Raw genomic sequence first — 11,167 nt, 5'->3', positions numbered from 1 at the left:
AGGGCATGAGTATCAGGAAATGGGGAGCATTAGGGCCCCTTTTAGAAGCTGCTTGCCACACCTTAGCCTTCGTTTTGAACTATCTTTTGACATGGGACGCAGTATGACAGACAATAAGAATATGGGGATTCTATATGGCCCTTGGAAGCTTAATTTAAAAGGGAACGTTGCATCATAAGAAGACCATACACTTTAGGCCTCAATCAGAATCTTGCCTTTGCTGATCACCAACTGTTTATAACTTTAAACTTTGTTTTTTTGAGCCTTGGTTTTCTCATTCACAAAGTATGGAAAATACCTACCACCTAAGGAGTTTTGAGGATCAAAAAGTCACTTGGGCAAGGCACTTGTTAAAATGCAGATTCTCAGGTTGCTCCCCCCAAAATTCATGTGCAGTAGACTTGGGGTGGCTCTTAAGAATTTCTATTTTTAAAAATTTGTTAACTTTTAATTTCATATTGGAGTATAGCCAATTAACAATGTAGTTTCAGGTGGACAGCAAAGGGACTCAGCCATACATACACATGTATCCATTATCCCCCAAACTCCCCTCCCATCCAGGCTGCCACATAAAGGAATTCCCATTTTTAATAAGTACATTTGCAAAAGATATGTGGCTTGGTATATGATAGCTATTAATAATCTGCACGATAACAGTAATTCTGCAATTATTCTTGAGGAATTATAAAGGGATTATGTATTTAAACTGTACATTAGTGGAAAGCAAACTGTATTGAGGATTAGAAGATGTGTAAGTTTTAGCCCTTACTTTGCTATCGGATCTTAGGCACAGAGTCACCTAATCTTTTTGGATCTCTTTTTCCCCCTAGCCTCTGTAAAATGCCTTCCACCCTGAGTACTCTGTCTAGGAAAAGAAACAATAGCTACTAGATGGCATCCCTTTAGGGCTCCCCTGGTTGCTGAAAAAAGTGCAATGGCCTCTGTAATAAGTCTTTTCTGAATCTCTGCATCTCCTAATATTTCTTCCTGAAGACTATTCCTTTGAGCCTCTCATTCTTCTACTCTTTTAATTCATATGACCCCCAGCATCCCTGTATGTAATGAAATATATCTGAAAACAACCTCGTTTAAAAGAATAAATCTATTAAGGAGAAGAGAACTTTCTGAGGTGAAATGAAAAATATTGATTGCTTCTCACCTGTTAGCAGTGAAATCCCATCCAGTTAATTAACCTGCTAAGAGATAAAGTTTATTTCTGCCCTTCACCTTCAGCTCCAAATCTTTAAAACCATTAAAACAAGTACCTGGTCAATGAATAAATCTTCTCCAGAGTGGCATTCAGGGCCTTCTGTAACCTGGCTTCAGTCTGCCTTTCTAACTTTACTTCCAGCTACTTACCTTCAAGCACCTTCCACTCCAGGCAAATGAAAGAATCAAAGTATTTCAGCATTCCCATTGCCAGAAATATACTTCCCTCCTCTGAATTCTACATATTAACTCAGTTCAAATGTCACTTCTTAAAAAAAGCTTTCCTACAGCTCTGGCATCTCCACCTCCTCCCACCTCTCCTAACTGCTGCCAGGGTGTAAGCATTAATTACCTCCTATTTCTAAACATTTTTCAAAATTTGAATACCTTTGTAGTATTTATTACTTTATAACATATTATGCGGAGAAGGCGATGGCACCCCACTCCAGTACTCTTGCCTGGAAAATCCCATGGACAGAGAAGCCTGGAAGGCTGCAGTTCATGGGGTCGCTGAGGGTCGGACACAACTGAGCAACTTCACTTTCACTTTTCACTTTCCTGCATTGGAGAAGGAAATGGCAACCCACTCCGGAGTTCTTGCCTTGAGAATCCCAGGGACGGGGGAGCCTGGTGGGCTGCCGTCTATGGGGTCGCACAGAGTCGGACACAACTGAAGCGACTTAGCAACATATTATGATTTTGTATAAGTTTATAGTACTAGACCTTAAAGGATGCAGTTTCAATCAATTCATTTTTATGTTCCCCACATCTTCTAACACAATACCTTACTTATAATTGGTGTTTAGTAAATGTTTTTTTTGAATGCTTAAATGGAGACCCATTGATCTATGACTTTAATTCTTAAGGGGCTCACAACTCCTGTTTCATCATTAGTATCAGAAGAATCTGACTCAGTGAGGCATTTTTCAAGATTTACATTATGTTCAAAACAGAACTTTCAAGCTTTCCAGGTTTTTTGAAAACAGTCTTGTTGCTTCCCACACTTAGCAGCTTTCTGTTTCTTTTTGAAAAAGATTTCTTTCTGAAATCTTTTTGCTGTCAGTGGAAGAGTTGGAAAAGACAGTCTTCTTATGGATATCATCCCTTTCAATGACTCTGAGTAAAGCTTCTTATGGCTTTTGTATCTCCTGCCCCAATTTACTACCATGACATACTTGGAGCCAGTGTTTTATTGGCATAAAACCCTGAAACTCAGTTTTGGGTAAAACAGATATTCAGTCATGTATGAGAGCATTCACATAGGTGTGCCTAGGATAAAGAGGAAAAATACGATAGCTTCACTGAAACAAATAGGCCATCCATCACTCATTGTTCATTTTCTTTTTAATTTTTATTTATTTTTAATTTAAAAACAATTTAAAATTTTCTGAAACATTCAGTTTCTTGATCACCCAGAAGACTTTAGGTGCCTTCAAGGATTCTTGCCTTCAAGGATTTCTGAGTCTTATAAAAGGAGATGAATATATGATGAAATCATTATTAAAGACTAATTTGCACAATGTCAGAGGCAAGCACAAGGAAGTGTGGAGCATAGAGAATTTTCTTTGAGATAAGATGGATTTTTTTAAGCAAAGAAAATCTTTTCTGTAGCACAGTAGTCATGTTCATATCAGTAAAATACATATTATTTTGGGGTTGTTAACAGCACCATCCTCTTCCAACTACTCACCTTGGCCCAGGTGTCAGCATCTGTGGTGGGTTCTGAGGCATGATTCAAGCAAGTAGCCACCCTGGGTTAACCAAGACCCATACTTACATCCTTGCTCCTTAGAACTTGTAGGAAAGAATCACTGAAGGAGATGGCAGCAAAGGGGTAGTTTTCTTGCAACTCATAGGGCTGTCAACGATATTTTGAAACGGAGGGTTTTGCTTGCTACTCTGTCTATGGCTCCAGCATTTTTAAAGGAGATGACTCATTGGGGTAGTCTGTCCAAGTCTATGACCTTGGCAGTGTGTGTGTGTGTGCACGTGCACGCAAATGCATGGAGGGTGAAGAGGGAGGGATTCGTTATGAGGAAAGACAAGAAAGCAATCCTAAGTTTAAAATGACCAAAGCCCACAGCTGCTAAGTACTGAGTACTTGTACAGACCACTTTAAATTTTCCTTTTTCTTCATATTTAAGGACACTTTTCTATTCACTAGCAACTCATTGAGAAGGATGGAGTAGGATGACATGAGTCAGAAGTAGAAATAAGAGAGGAAATTAACATCCATCTCAAATTATTTCTTGTCAGTGGCTCAGTGAAAGGCTCAAATAGAGGGGAAGCTGGAGACACTGGTTAAGATGAGGCTGTAATATCATTCTGGATTCTTATGATTACAATTGAAAGAGGTCTATGGCTTGGAGTAATGATGGTTTTAGGCTTCCCTGATGGGAAATAGATGGGGAAACAGTGGAAACAGTGGCTGACTTTATTTTTCTGGGCTTCAAAATCACTGCAGATGATGATTGCAGCCATGAAATTAAAAGATGCTTACTCCTTGGAAGGAAAGTTATGACCAACCTAGACAGCATATTCAAAAGCAGAGACATTACTTTGCCAACAAAGGTCCGTCTAGTCAAGGCTATGGTTTTTCCAGTGGTCATGAATGGATGTGAGAGTTGGACTGTGAAGAAAGCTGAGCACCGAAGAATTGATGCTTTTGAAGTGTGGTGTTGGAGAAGACTCTTGAGAGTCCCTTGGACTGCAAGGAGATCCAACCAGTCCATTCTAAAGGAGATCAGTCCTGGGTGTTCATTGGAAGGACTGATGCTAAAGCTGAAGCTCCAATACTTTGGCCACCTCATTCGAAGAGTTGACTCGTTGGAAAAGACCCTGATGCTGGGAGGGATTGGGGGCAGGAGGAGAAGGGGACGACAGTGGATGAGATGGCTGGATGGCATCACCAACTCAATGGACGTGAGTTTGAGTAAACTCCAGGAGCTGGTGATGGACAGGGAGGCCTGGCGTGCTGCGATTCATGAGGTCGCAAAGAGTAGGACACGACTGAGCGACTGAACTGAACTGATGGCTCCAATGGTAAAGCATCTACCTGCAGTTCAGAAGACCTGGGTTTGATCCCTGGGTCGGGAAAATACCCCAGAGAAGAAAATAGCAATCCATTCCAGTATTCTTGTCTGGGAAATTCCACAGACAGAGGAGCCTGGCAGGCTACAGTCCATGGGGTTGCAGAGTCGGACACGATTGAGCAACTAACACAAATGACTTTTGTGAAAGTAGTCGTAATCCACTCAACAAATATGTATTAAATACCTACCACATGCCATCATTGACCTAGGCACATAGAATTTAAATGGACCCAGAAAAATTTCTGTCTAGAAGTTTATATTCTAGAAAAAACTGGCAAAAATGGTGTTAGCATCTCTCCCTGTTAGAAATATTTTCTTCTCATGAGTTCCTAGTCATGTGAGGGACTTAGTCTCCATCAAGTCTCAGCATCAGTGCAAGAATCACAAAAATTTCTGTCTTTCAAAGCTTGCAGACTGGTATCTGCTTAAAATGTTTATATGAGCAGGGAAATGGGACTCTGGTTGAGATGTAGAAGTCTCTGTGTATGTGAGTTGAGGGGGCAGTAACAGTGTGTAGCAGGAAGAAATTCTATAGCGGTGCCATCCACACTGACAAACTATCTCAAGCTGGGGGGAAATGTACGAGTTAGTACCGGAATGCTCCCCTCCACCCCACTTGCCTTTCTCTCTCTTCCACCACTTTGCTCCCTCCTCCTTTCCTTCCTGAATCCCTCCTTCTCCTTCCTTCCTTTTCGCCTGGTCCCTCCCCATCCCCTTCCCTCGAACGGTGCTTCTCTTCTCCCCTCTCTCCTTCTCCCTCTAGTCTCTTTGCCTCCTCGATCCCTCCCCGGCGTCTACGTCAGGCCCCCACTTGCGTGACGCTCTGGGTCTGGGTGGGAGCTGTCCACTCGCCTAGGGTGCTGAATGCAGCAGCGGCGGCGGAGAGAGCTGAGAGCCGATTCTCTGCTCCAGGAACCTTGCTTCCAAACCTCGGACGGTCAGCTTACCGCCTGCCACCTCCCTTCCAGCACCACCCCTTTGGGAACTGAGCCAGGGGGGCAGCAGTCGCGGCAGGCGGGTGCTGAGCAACGGCGGAAGACGAGACAACACCTGGCAGCAGCCTGGAATCTGATTTGCTTCCTCTCGCCTTTTCAAAGAGATATATTTATACATGGTTTTTGGGGAGTCGCGAGGACCCAGCCGGAGCCAAGTGCTGGCTACCTCCCACCTCGGCCACGCTGCTTCGTTCCCCCCTCCCCACCCTTAGCTGGTACTGCAAACAAGCCTTACCTCGTTGCTTCTACGAAGAGAGGTAGCAACAGCGAGCCCAGCCAGCCAGAGGCAGAGGAGAGGAGGGAGGGGTTGGGAGAGGGGGCGCGCAGAGAGCCGACCGAGGCCGCCCTTGGTGGGGGTAGCAGGGGCAGAGCTGCCGTGAAGACCCGGCAGCCGCCCTTCTCCGCCTCCACCCCTCTAGAAGCGCTCTTTCCTGATTATTTGAGAACCGAATTGTTCTTATTTCACTAGTATTATTTCATTTTTTATTACCCTTACTCCTCACTCCCCAGCCGCCCCCACCCCTACGCCTGCCTCGCCTCTGGTTGCATGGCAGCGCTGCCTGGGCGCGGGGGCTCAGAGCTGGCCCCCCGGGAAGGAGGAGGAGGCGGAGGATCATGAAGCCGGGAGTCTTGGCCGCGTCGGACGGCGAGCTGCAGCCAGAGGACGAGCCGGAGCGGCCCCCGCCCCGGAGACACCCGGACGCCACCGACAAGCAGTCGCCGCCGCCGCCACAGCAGCATCGGTGGCCGCGGGCAGATCCGGAAAGAGAGGAGGGCGACAGCGGCCCAGAGGAGCAACCCGAGAAGGCGAGGCCACTCACCCGCCCGGACCTGCCCTTCTACCGCCCCTTGCCCCTCGCCCCAAGGGACCTTTGATGGAGCCAGGGAAGGGGGCCGAGGGTTTACAGACTGCCACAGGGCTGGGCAGGGGGTTCTGATCATGTAACTACTCCCCCTAGTTCCCTCCCACACACACGCCCCTCTTCTCTACCCCTTATCTCTGCTCCACTGCCTCCCACTCCCCAAACACACACCCTTCCTCTAGCCAGGATCTTAACGCTCAGGAAGGAGGTGGCTCTGCAAGGGTTAAACGATCTTTTCTGTTTTTCCCTTTCTTTTCCCCGTCCCCAGTCCCTGATTTTCCCACCTCTCTTCTCCTAATTGGCTTTCCCCTCTTCTGTGCAGCCCTTCCGCTGCAGAGGCAAAGCACAAGCCCCTTGCCCAGTATCACCTGGATCTCTTCCCCACCACCCACTGCTCTCTTAAAAGCAACTCTGGTGCTTCTGGAGGTTAATTGCCCCAGTTTTCTGCCCAGGAGAATTAAAACTTCTCCCAACCTCCTCTCTTCCCCTCCTCACCGCCCCCAGGCCCTCAAAACCAACCTCCTACTACCTAAGGAAAACTCTCTTTTCTCTCTAGCACATGCAGTCCTCAATTCTTCACTGAGCTAGTTTGCTCTAAGCCCAGCTCAGTCCGCTCCAAATTTTATTGATAACCTTCCTCACCCTTTTATATGAAGAAATTTCCCACTGCCTGGGAATTTGAGAAAAACCCAATAAGCCTCTTCCCAGGGAACTTTCTAACAGTCAGACTTTGATCTCAAGGCCCTAACAGCCCATCCTCAACTTTTTTTCCTAGCCCCCTGCCTGTACCAGTGCTACTGGGTCAAAAGCAAAGAGGGAGATACGCTGAAAGCTTCAGGTTTGGGTAGAGGTAGGAGGGGCAAGACAATTTTTTGTTGGGCTGTCCAGGTAGAGTTCAGGACCAGTGACTCTCAGTTGCCAGTCCTGGGAGTCATTTATTTGCTACTTGGAGGGGATGTAAGAGGAGTCAGCAAGAACGAAGACTCCCTCCATCATAACACAGATACACTGTGGACCCCCAGACCATCCTATCCTCTGCAAAGACTCCACCTGCCCCTGCTGGGCTCTCTGCTTCCACTGGGCACATGCTGATGCCCCTGAGTGGGCTGCTCTGGTGGTGGTGCTGCTGCTGTGCCTGGTACTGCTGTGGACTGTGCACCCCAGCTCCCCAGATGTTGCGCCACCAGGGTCTACTCAAGTGCCGCTGCCGTATGCTCTTCAATGACCTGAAGGTTTTCCTCCTACGGCGCCCCCCTCCAGCGCCCCTGCCCATGCACGGGGAACCCCAGCCCCCTGGTTTGGCGGCCAACAACAACACCCTTCCGGCTCTGGGTGCCGGGGGGTGGGCAGGCTGGAGGGGCCCTCGAGAAGGGGTGAGCAGGGAGACCCCTCCCCTGCCACCTCCACCGCCTTTGCCACCTTCTGCGGAAGATGACTGGGGTGGCCCAGCCACAGAGCCACCTGTCTCGCTGCTCAGCAGTGCCTCGTCAGATGACTTCTGTAAAGGGAAGGCTGAGGATCGCTACTCACTGGGCAGCAGCCTGGACAGTGGCATGAGGACCCCACTCTGCCGCATCTGCTTCCAGGGGCCAGAACAGGTGAGACCCTTCTCCCGTTTTCCTACTCGCCTGCTTGCCCTATGCTGCCTCTAGGAGGAGGACTGCAAGCTTTAAGGGATCCTCAGTGATGTTTCATGTGGTTAAATTTTCCCAAGAGGTATCTGGTACCTGGTGGAGCCTGTTTTGCATTTTCCTTCCATATGTTCAATTCCATCCCAAAATTCCATAAGTGTCCTTAGAGGGGAAGATTTGGAAGTTGGAAGGGATGAAATGAAGGAACTTTGGTGGTACATTCATGCTTGTTGCCAAGATATCCTTGTATCTGATTTGTTGTTAGTGACATTTCCCCAGACTGTCTTCAGTTCCAGATTCAAACTTCTTCCCTCTCTGATAGTGTGTGGAGATCTTGTCCTTACAGCCTGCATCTGCTTCTTCACTTTGAGATGACCCCTTCCCATATTATACTGACATCCTCAGCAGTGTGTTTTAGTTACTGAGGAGGAAATGGAGAGGGTTTGTAAGTTTGTGAAGATTATACAGTTTTCTAAGACACTTCTTGTCAGACTCAAGGTTTTCTAGGTTGAAAGTGTTAGGTAAGTAGGGTGAGAGGGAGTTTACGGAAAGTGGAGAAGGAAGTAGCGAGTCTGATCATAACTATTCCCCTTGGCAGGTCTGAAAGCGCATGAACTTAGAAAGTCCCTTAAACTTTGCCCATCAGGATAGAGATACCAAGTACCGTATGGACCAGAGTCTTCCCAAGGCCAAGGGTTCTCCCCACCCCCACTCATTCAGATTTTCAAAGACATACTTGCACCACCCCTTCTCGCTCCATTTTCAATCTAGTGTCTGCGGTGATGGGGAATATGTGCACGTTCTTCTGGAATCATAAATTGCGGCAACACAATTCTGGCCCACAGAATCCCAGATAAGAAAGGTTCACCTGAAAATCTGACTTAGTTAGTGATGCTGGAGAAGGAACATTCAGTTGCACCCTGGGCAGGGTTATATGGTCACACTGCAGCCCCTTCTTCACTAGCTTCCCGGAAGTGGGGGTCAGGCTTCTGGGTGCTCCTACAACAAGTGATGGTCTAGCAGGATGACATGCTGAGGCACCTTCTAGTTTCTGTTGAAGGCTTTGTCTTTGAGAGACAGGCTTTGTGGGCATGTTCATTCATTTTGTGTTTGCTTGGAATGAGCAGGGCACTTCAGGACAGAAGATGACTGGGGCCATGGCCCGGGCATTATGAGAGGAAGTAATGTTGATCTCAGTGTGAATAAATGTCTCTGAGAGGCTGAGGGCAGGCTTCCTCCTTTTGTGACTGGAGTGGGTTGCCATTCCCTTCTCCAGGGGATCTTCCCTTCCCTGGGGATTGAACCCAGGTTTCTTGCCTTGCAGGCAGACTCTTTACCATCTGAGCCACCAGGGAAGCCCTGTTGTGACTAGGATTGCCAAAAAGTCCCAGCTGGACTGAAGCCTGGAGCCAAAGACCCCTGTTAAGCAGGAAGGTCCAGGCGCCTGCTCAGTGCCCCGCTTCCAGGGCTGGGCATCCAGCGCAGACACAAGGAGGTGTGGCACAGCTGAGAACAGGAAGTGTGTTTCACTTTGGGCTGCTCCCAATCAGCATCTGTCCCCATTAGAAGCCTCGTCTTCTCAAAAAATAAAGAAAGAAAGAGAGAGAGACTTATTTCCTCTCCCATATGCCTGGTTCAGGTCTGAATGTCACAGGGGCACTGGGAGTGTGGCTTCTGGCAAGAATATGCTTGTCTCTAGCAAACAACAGAGTTTGGAACCTGTTCTGGATGATATTTATTTGCTGTGTGAACTTCTTCAATTTCTTTATTCCCCAGGGTCCCTTTTCCAACTTCTGTGATTTAAAAGAACCTTTTTCTATTCCCCACATTTCCTTATAAGTACGTTGAGAGGATCCAGAAGATAATGAGCCTGAAAATGACTTGAAAGGGATTAATATATAATGACATATATTTTGCTTATGGTAAAGCAATATTTTGTTTTAAAAAAAATTCTTAGAAATACTGTGAAATATCCTCAAGTGACATAAGGTCTGGTTGAAGGTTAGGAGCTTTCCTTTCTTGTTCGTTATTTTTATAGTGTGTCACAAATAAAGCATGAAGTGAAAAAAAAAAAAGGCTAGCACCAATAAAGAAATGAGCTCTATTATTATGTGAAAGGGATGGGAGATAGTGTGGGTACTAAGTCAGGTTCAAGTCAAGCACCCTTTGCATATGATTATTATGTTTTGAGGCTTTGCTTTATTGGGGGCAGGAGGCAGATTTTAATGGGATTGTGTTATACTAGAAACAAAAGTCGCGTGTGTTAGATGTGAACACATTTTCCCACTTTTTGCTTGTTTTTCTTCACAGGATTTCAGTGAGTAAGGGAGACAAAGGGGAAGGGATGGGGAAAACTCTAGAGAAGAAAGAGAAGTCAGACACAGGCAGAAAGTGAAAAGCTGAGATTTCAGTATTTTTTCTGTTCAGGGAGGGAGCTGTCCAGCAATTGTTCACACGTGGACTTGCGGCTAATGCAGACAGTCTGCAATCTCAGTAGCTGAATGTCTTGGTCTTTCCTCTGACCAGACAAAGGAACTGAACAGCTCCTCGGTCACTTGCCACTACTCCAGGGGCTAAAAGGATGCCAAAGCTGAAAATCTGGTCTCTTCCTGCCGAAGGCTTGAAATGTATGTGGTGAGGGGCAGGCAACTGAAGGATCCAACAAGTTCCAAATTCATATATATCTCTAAAGGACTTAGTATTTATTCATTCACACATGCATATATTTAGCAAATGTTTTTTGGGTACTTACGGCATGCCAGATATTGTTTCAGACCCTGGGTTTCCAGGGGAGAACAACACAGATGAGACCTCTGGTCTCCTGAAGCTAATGTTCAAGTGAAGATGCAGAAACAGACAAGTAGCAGACAAAAGAAGTGATAAAGTGATTTCAGATGGTGTTGAGTGCTGTGATGAAGGCAAAACAGGAAAATGAGTTAGGCAAGGAGGAGGGGGAGGGCTTGGGAGCTACATTACGCAGACAGATTGTGAGCAGCTGCCCTAAGAATATACCATCTGAGCTGATACCTGAGTGATGCAAATGACCCAGGGACACATACAGAGGTCTAGAAGAAGAGTTATCCAGGTAGAGGAGACGGCAGGTTCAAAGGCCCGAGAATGAACACACTTAGTATGTTGGAGAAACAGGAGAGAGGATAGGAGGAGAGAGGGGTGGGGTGTGAACAAATGCTTTGAAGGCCAACTCGGCTCCATACTGGACAACTGCCTGAGTGGCCAGCTCCTCCCCTCAGCCAGTCATTTGGGTGGGACAGGGATCAGTCGGTCAAGGATCCATGAGAGCATGGAACAAGAGCCTGGCTGGCAACCCTTCGCTCTCCATTTCTGCTTGAAGCTGCCCTAGTTCATGTCCAGGAAGT

General features: G+C 46.8%; 1 protein-coding gene across 1 annotated transcript in view; it reads left to right on the top strand.

Moving 5' to 3' along the window:
• The first annotated feature begins 7,244 nt into the window (after positions 1-7,244).
• Positions 7,245-11,167, top strand: part of MARCHF4 (membrane associated ring-CH-type finger 4) — a 116,950-nt gene continuing 113,027 nt past the window's right edge. Inside the window, exon 1 of the mRNA XM_069574523.1 lies at positions 7,245-7,757. Within this exon, the coding sequence (XP_069430624.1) occupies positions 7,245-7,757 (513 nt within the window). The remainder of the gene's footprint in view (positions 7,758-11,167) is intronic.

This window comes from Ovis canadensis, chromosome 2, assembly GCF_042477335.2.
Source record: "Ovis canadensis isolate MfBH-ARS-UI-01 breed Bighorn chromosome 2, ARS-UI_OviCan_v2, whole genome shotgun sequence".
Classification (NCBI taxonomy): Eukaryota; Metazoa; Chordata; class Mammalia; order Artiodactyla; family Bovidae; genus Ovis; species Ovis canadensis.
This window is presented reverse-complemented; position numbering and strand designations above follow the sequence as displayed.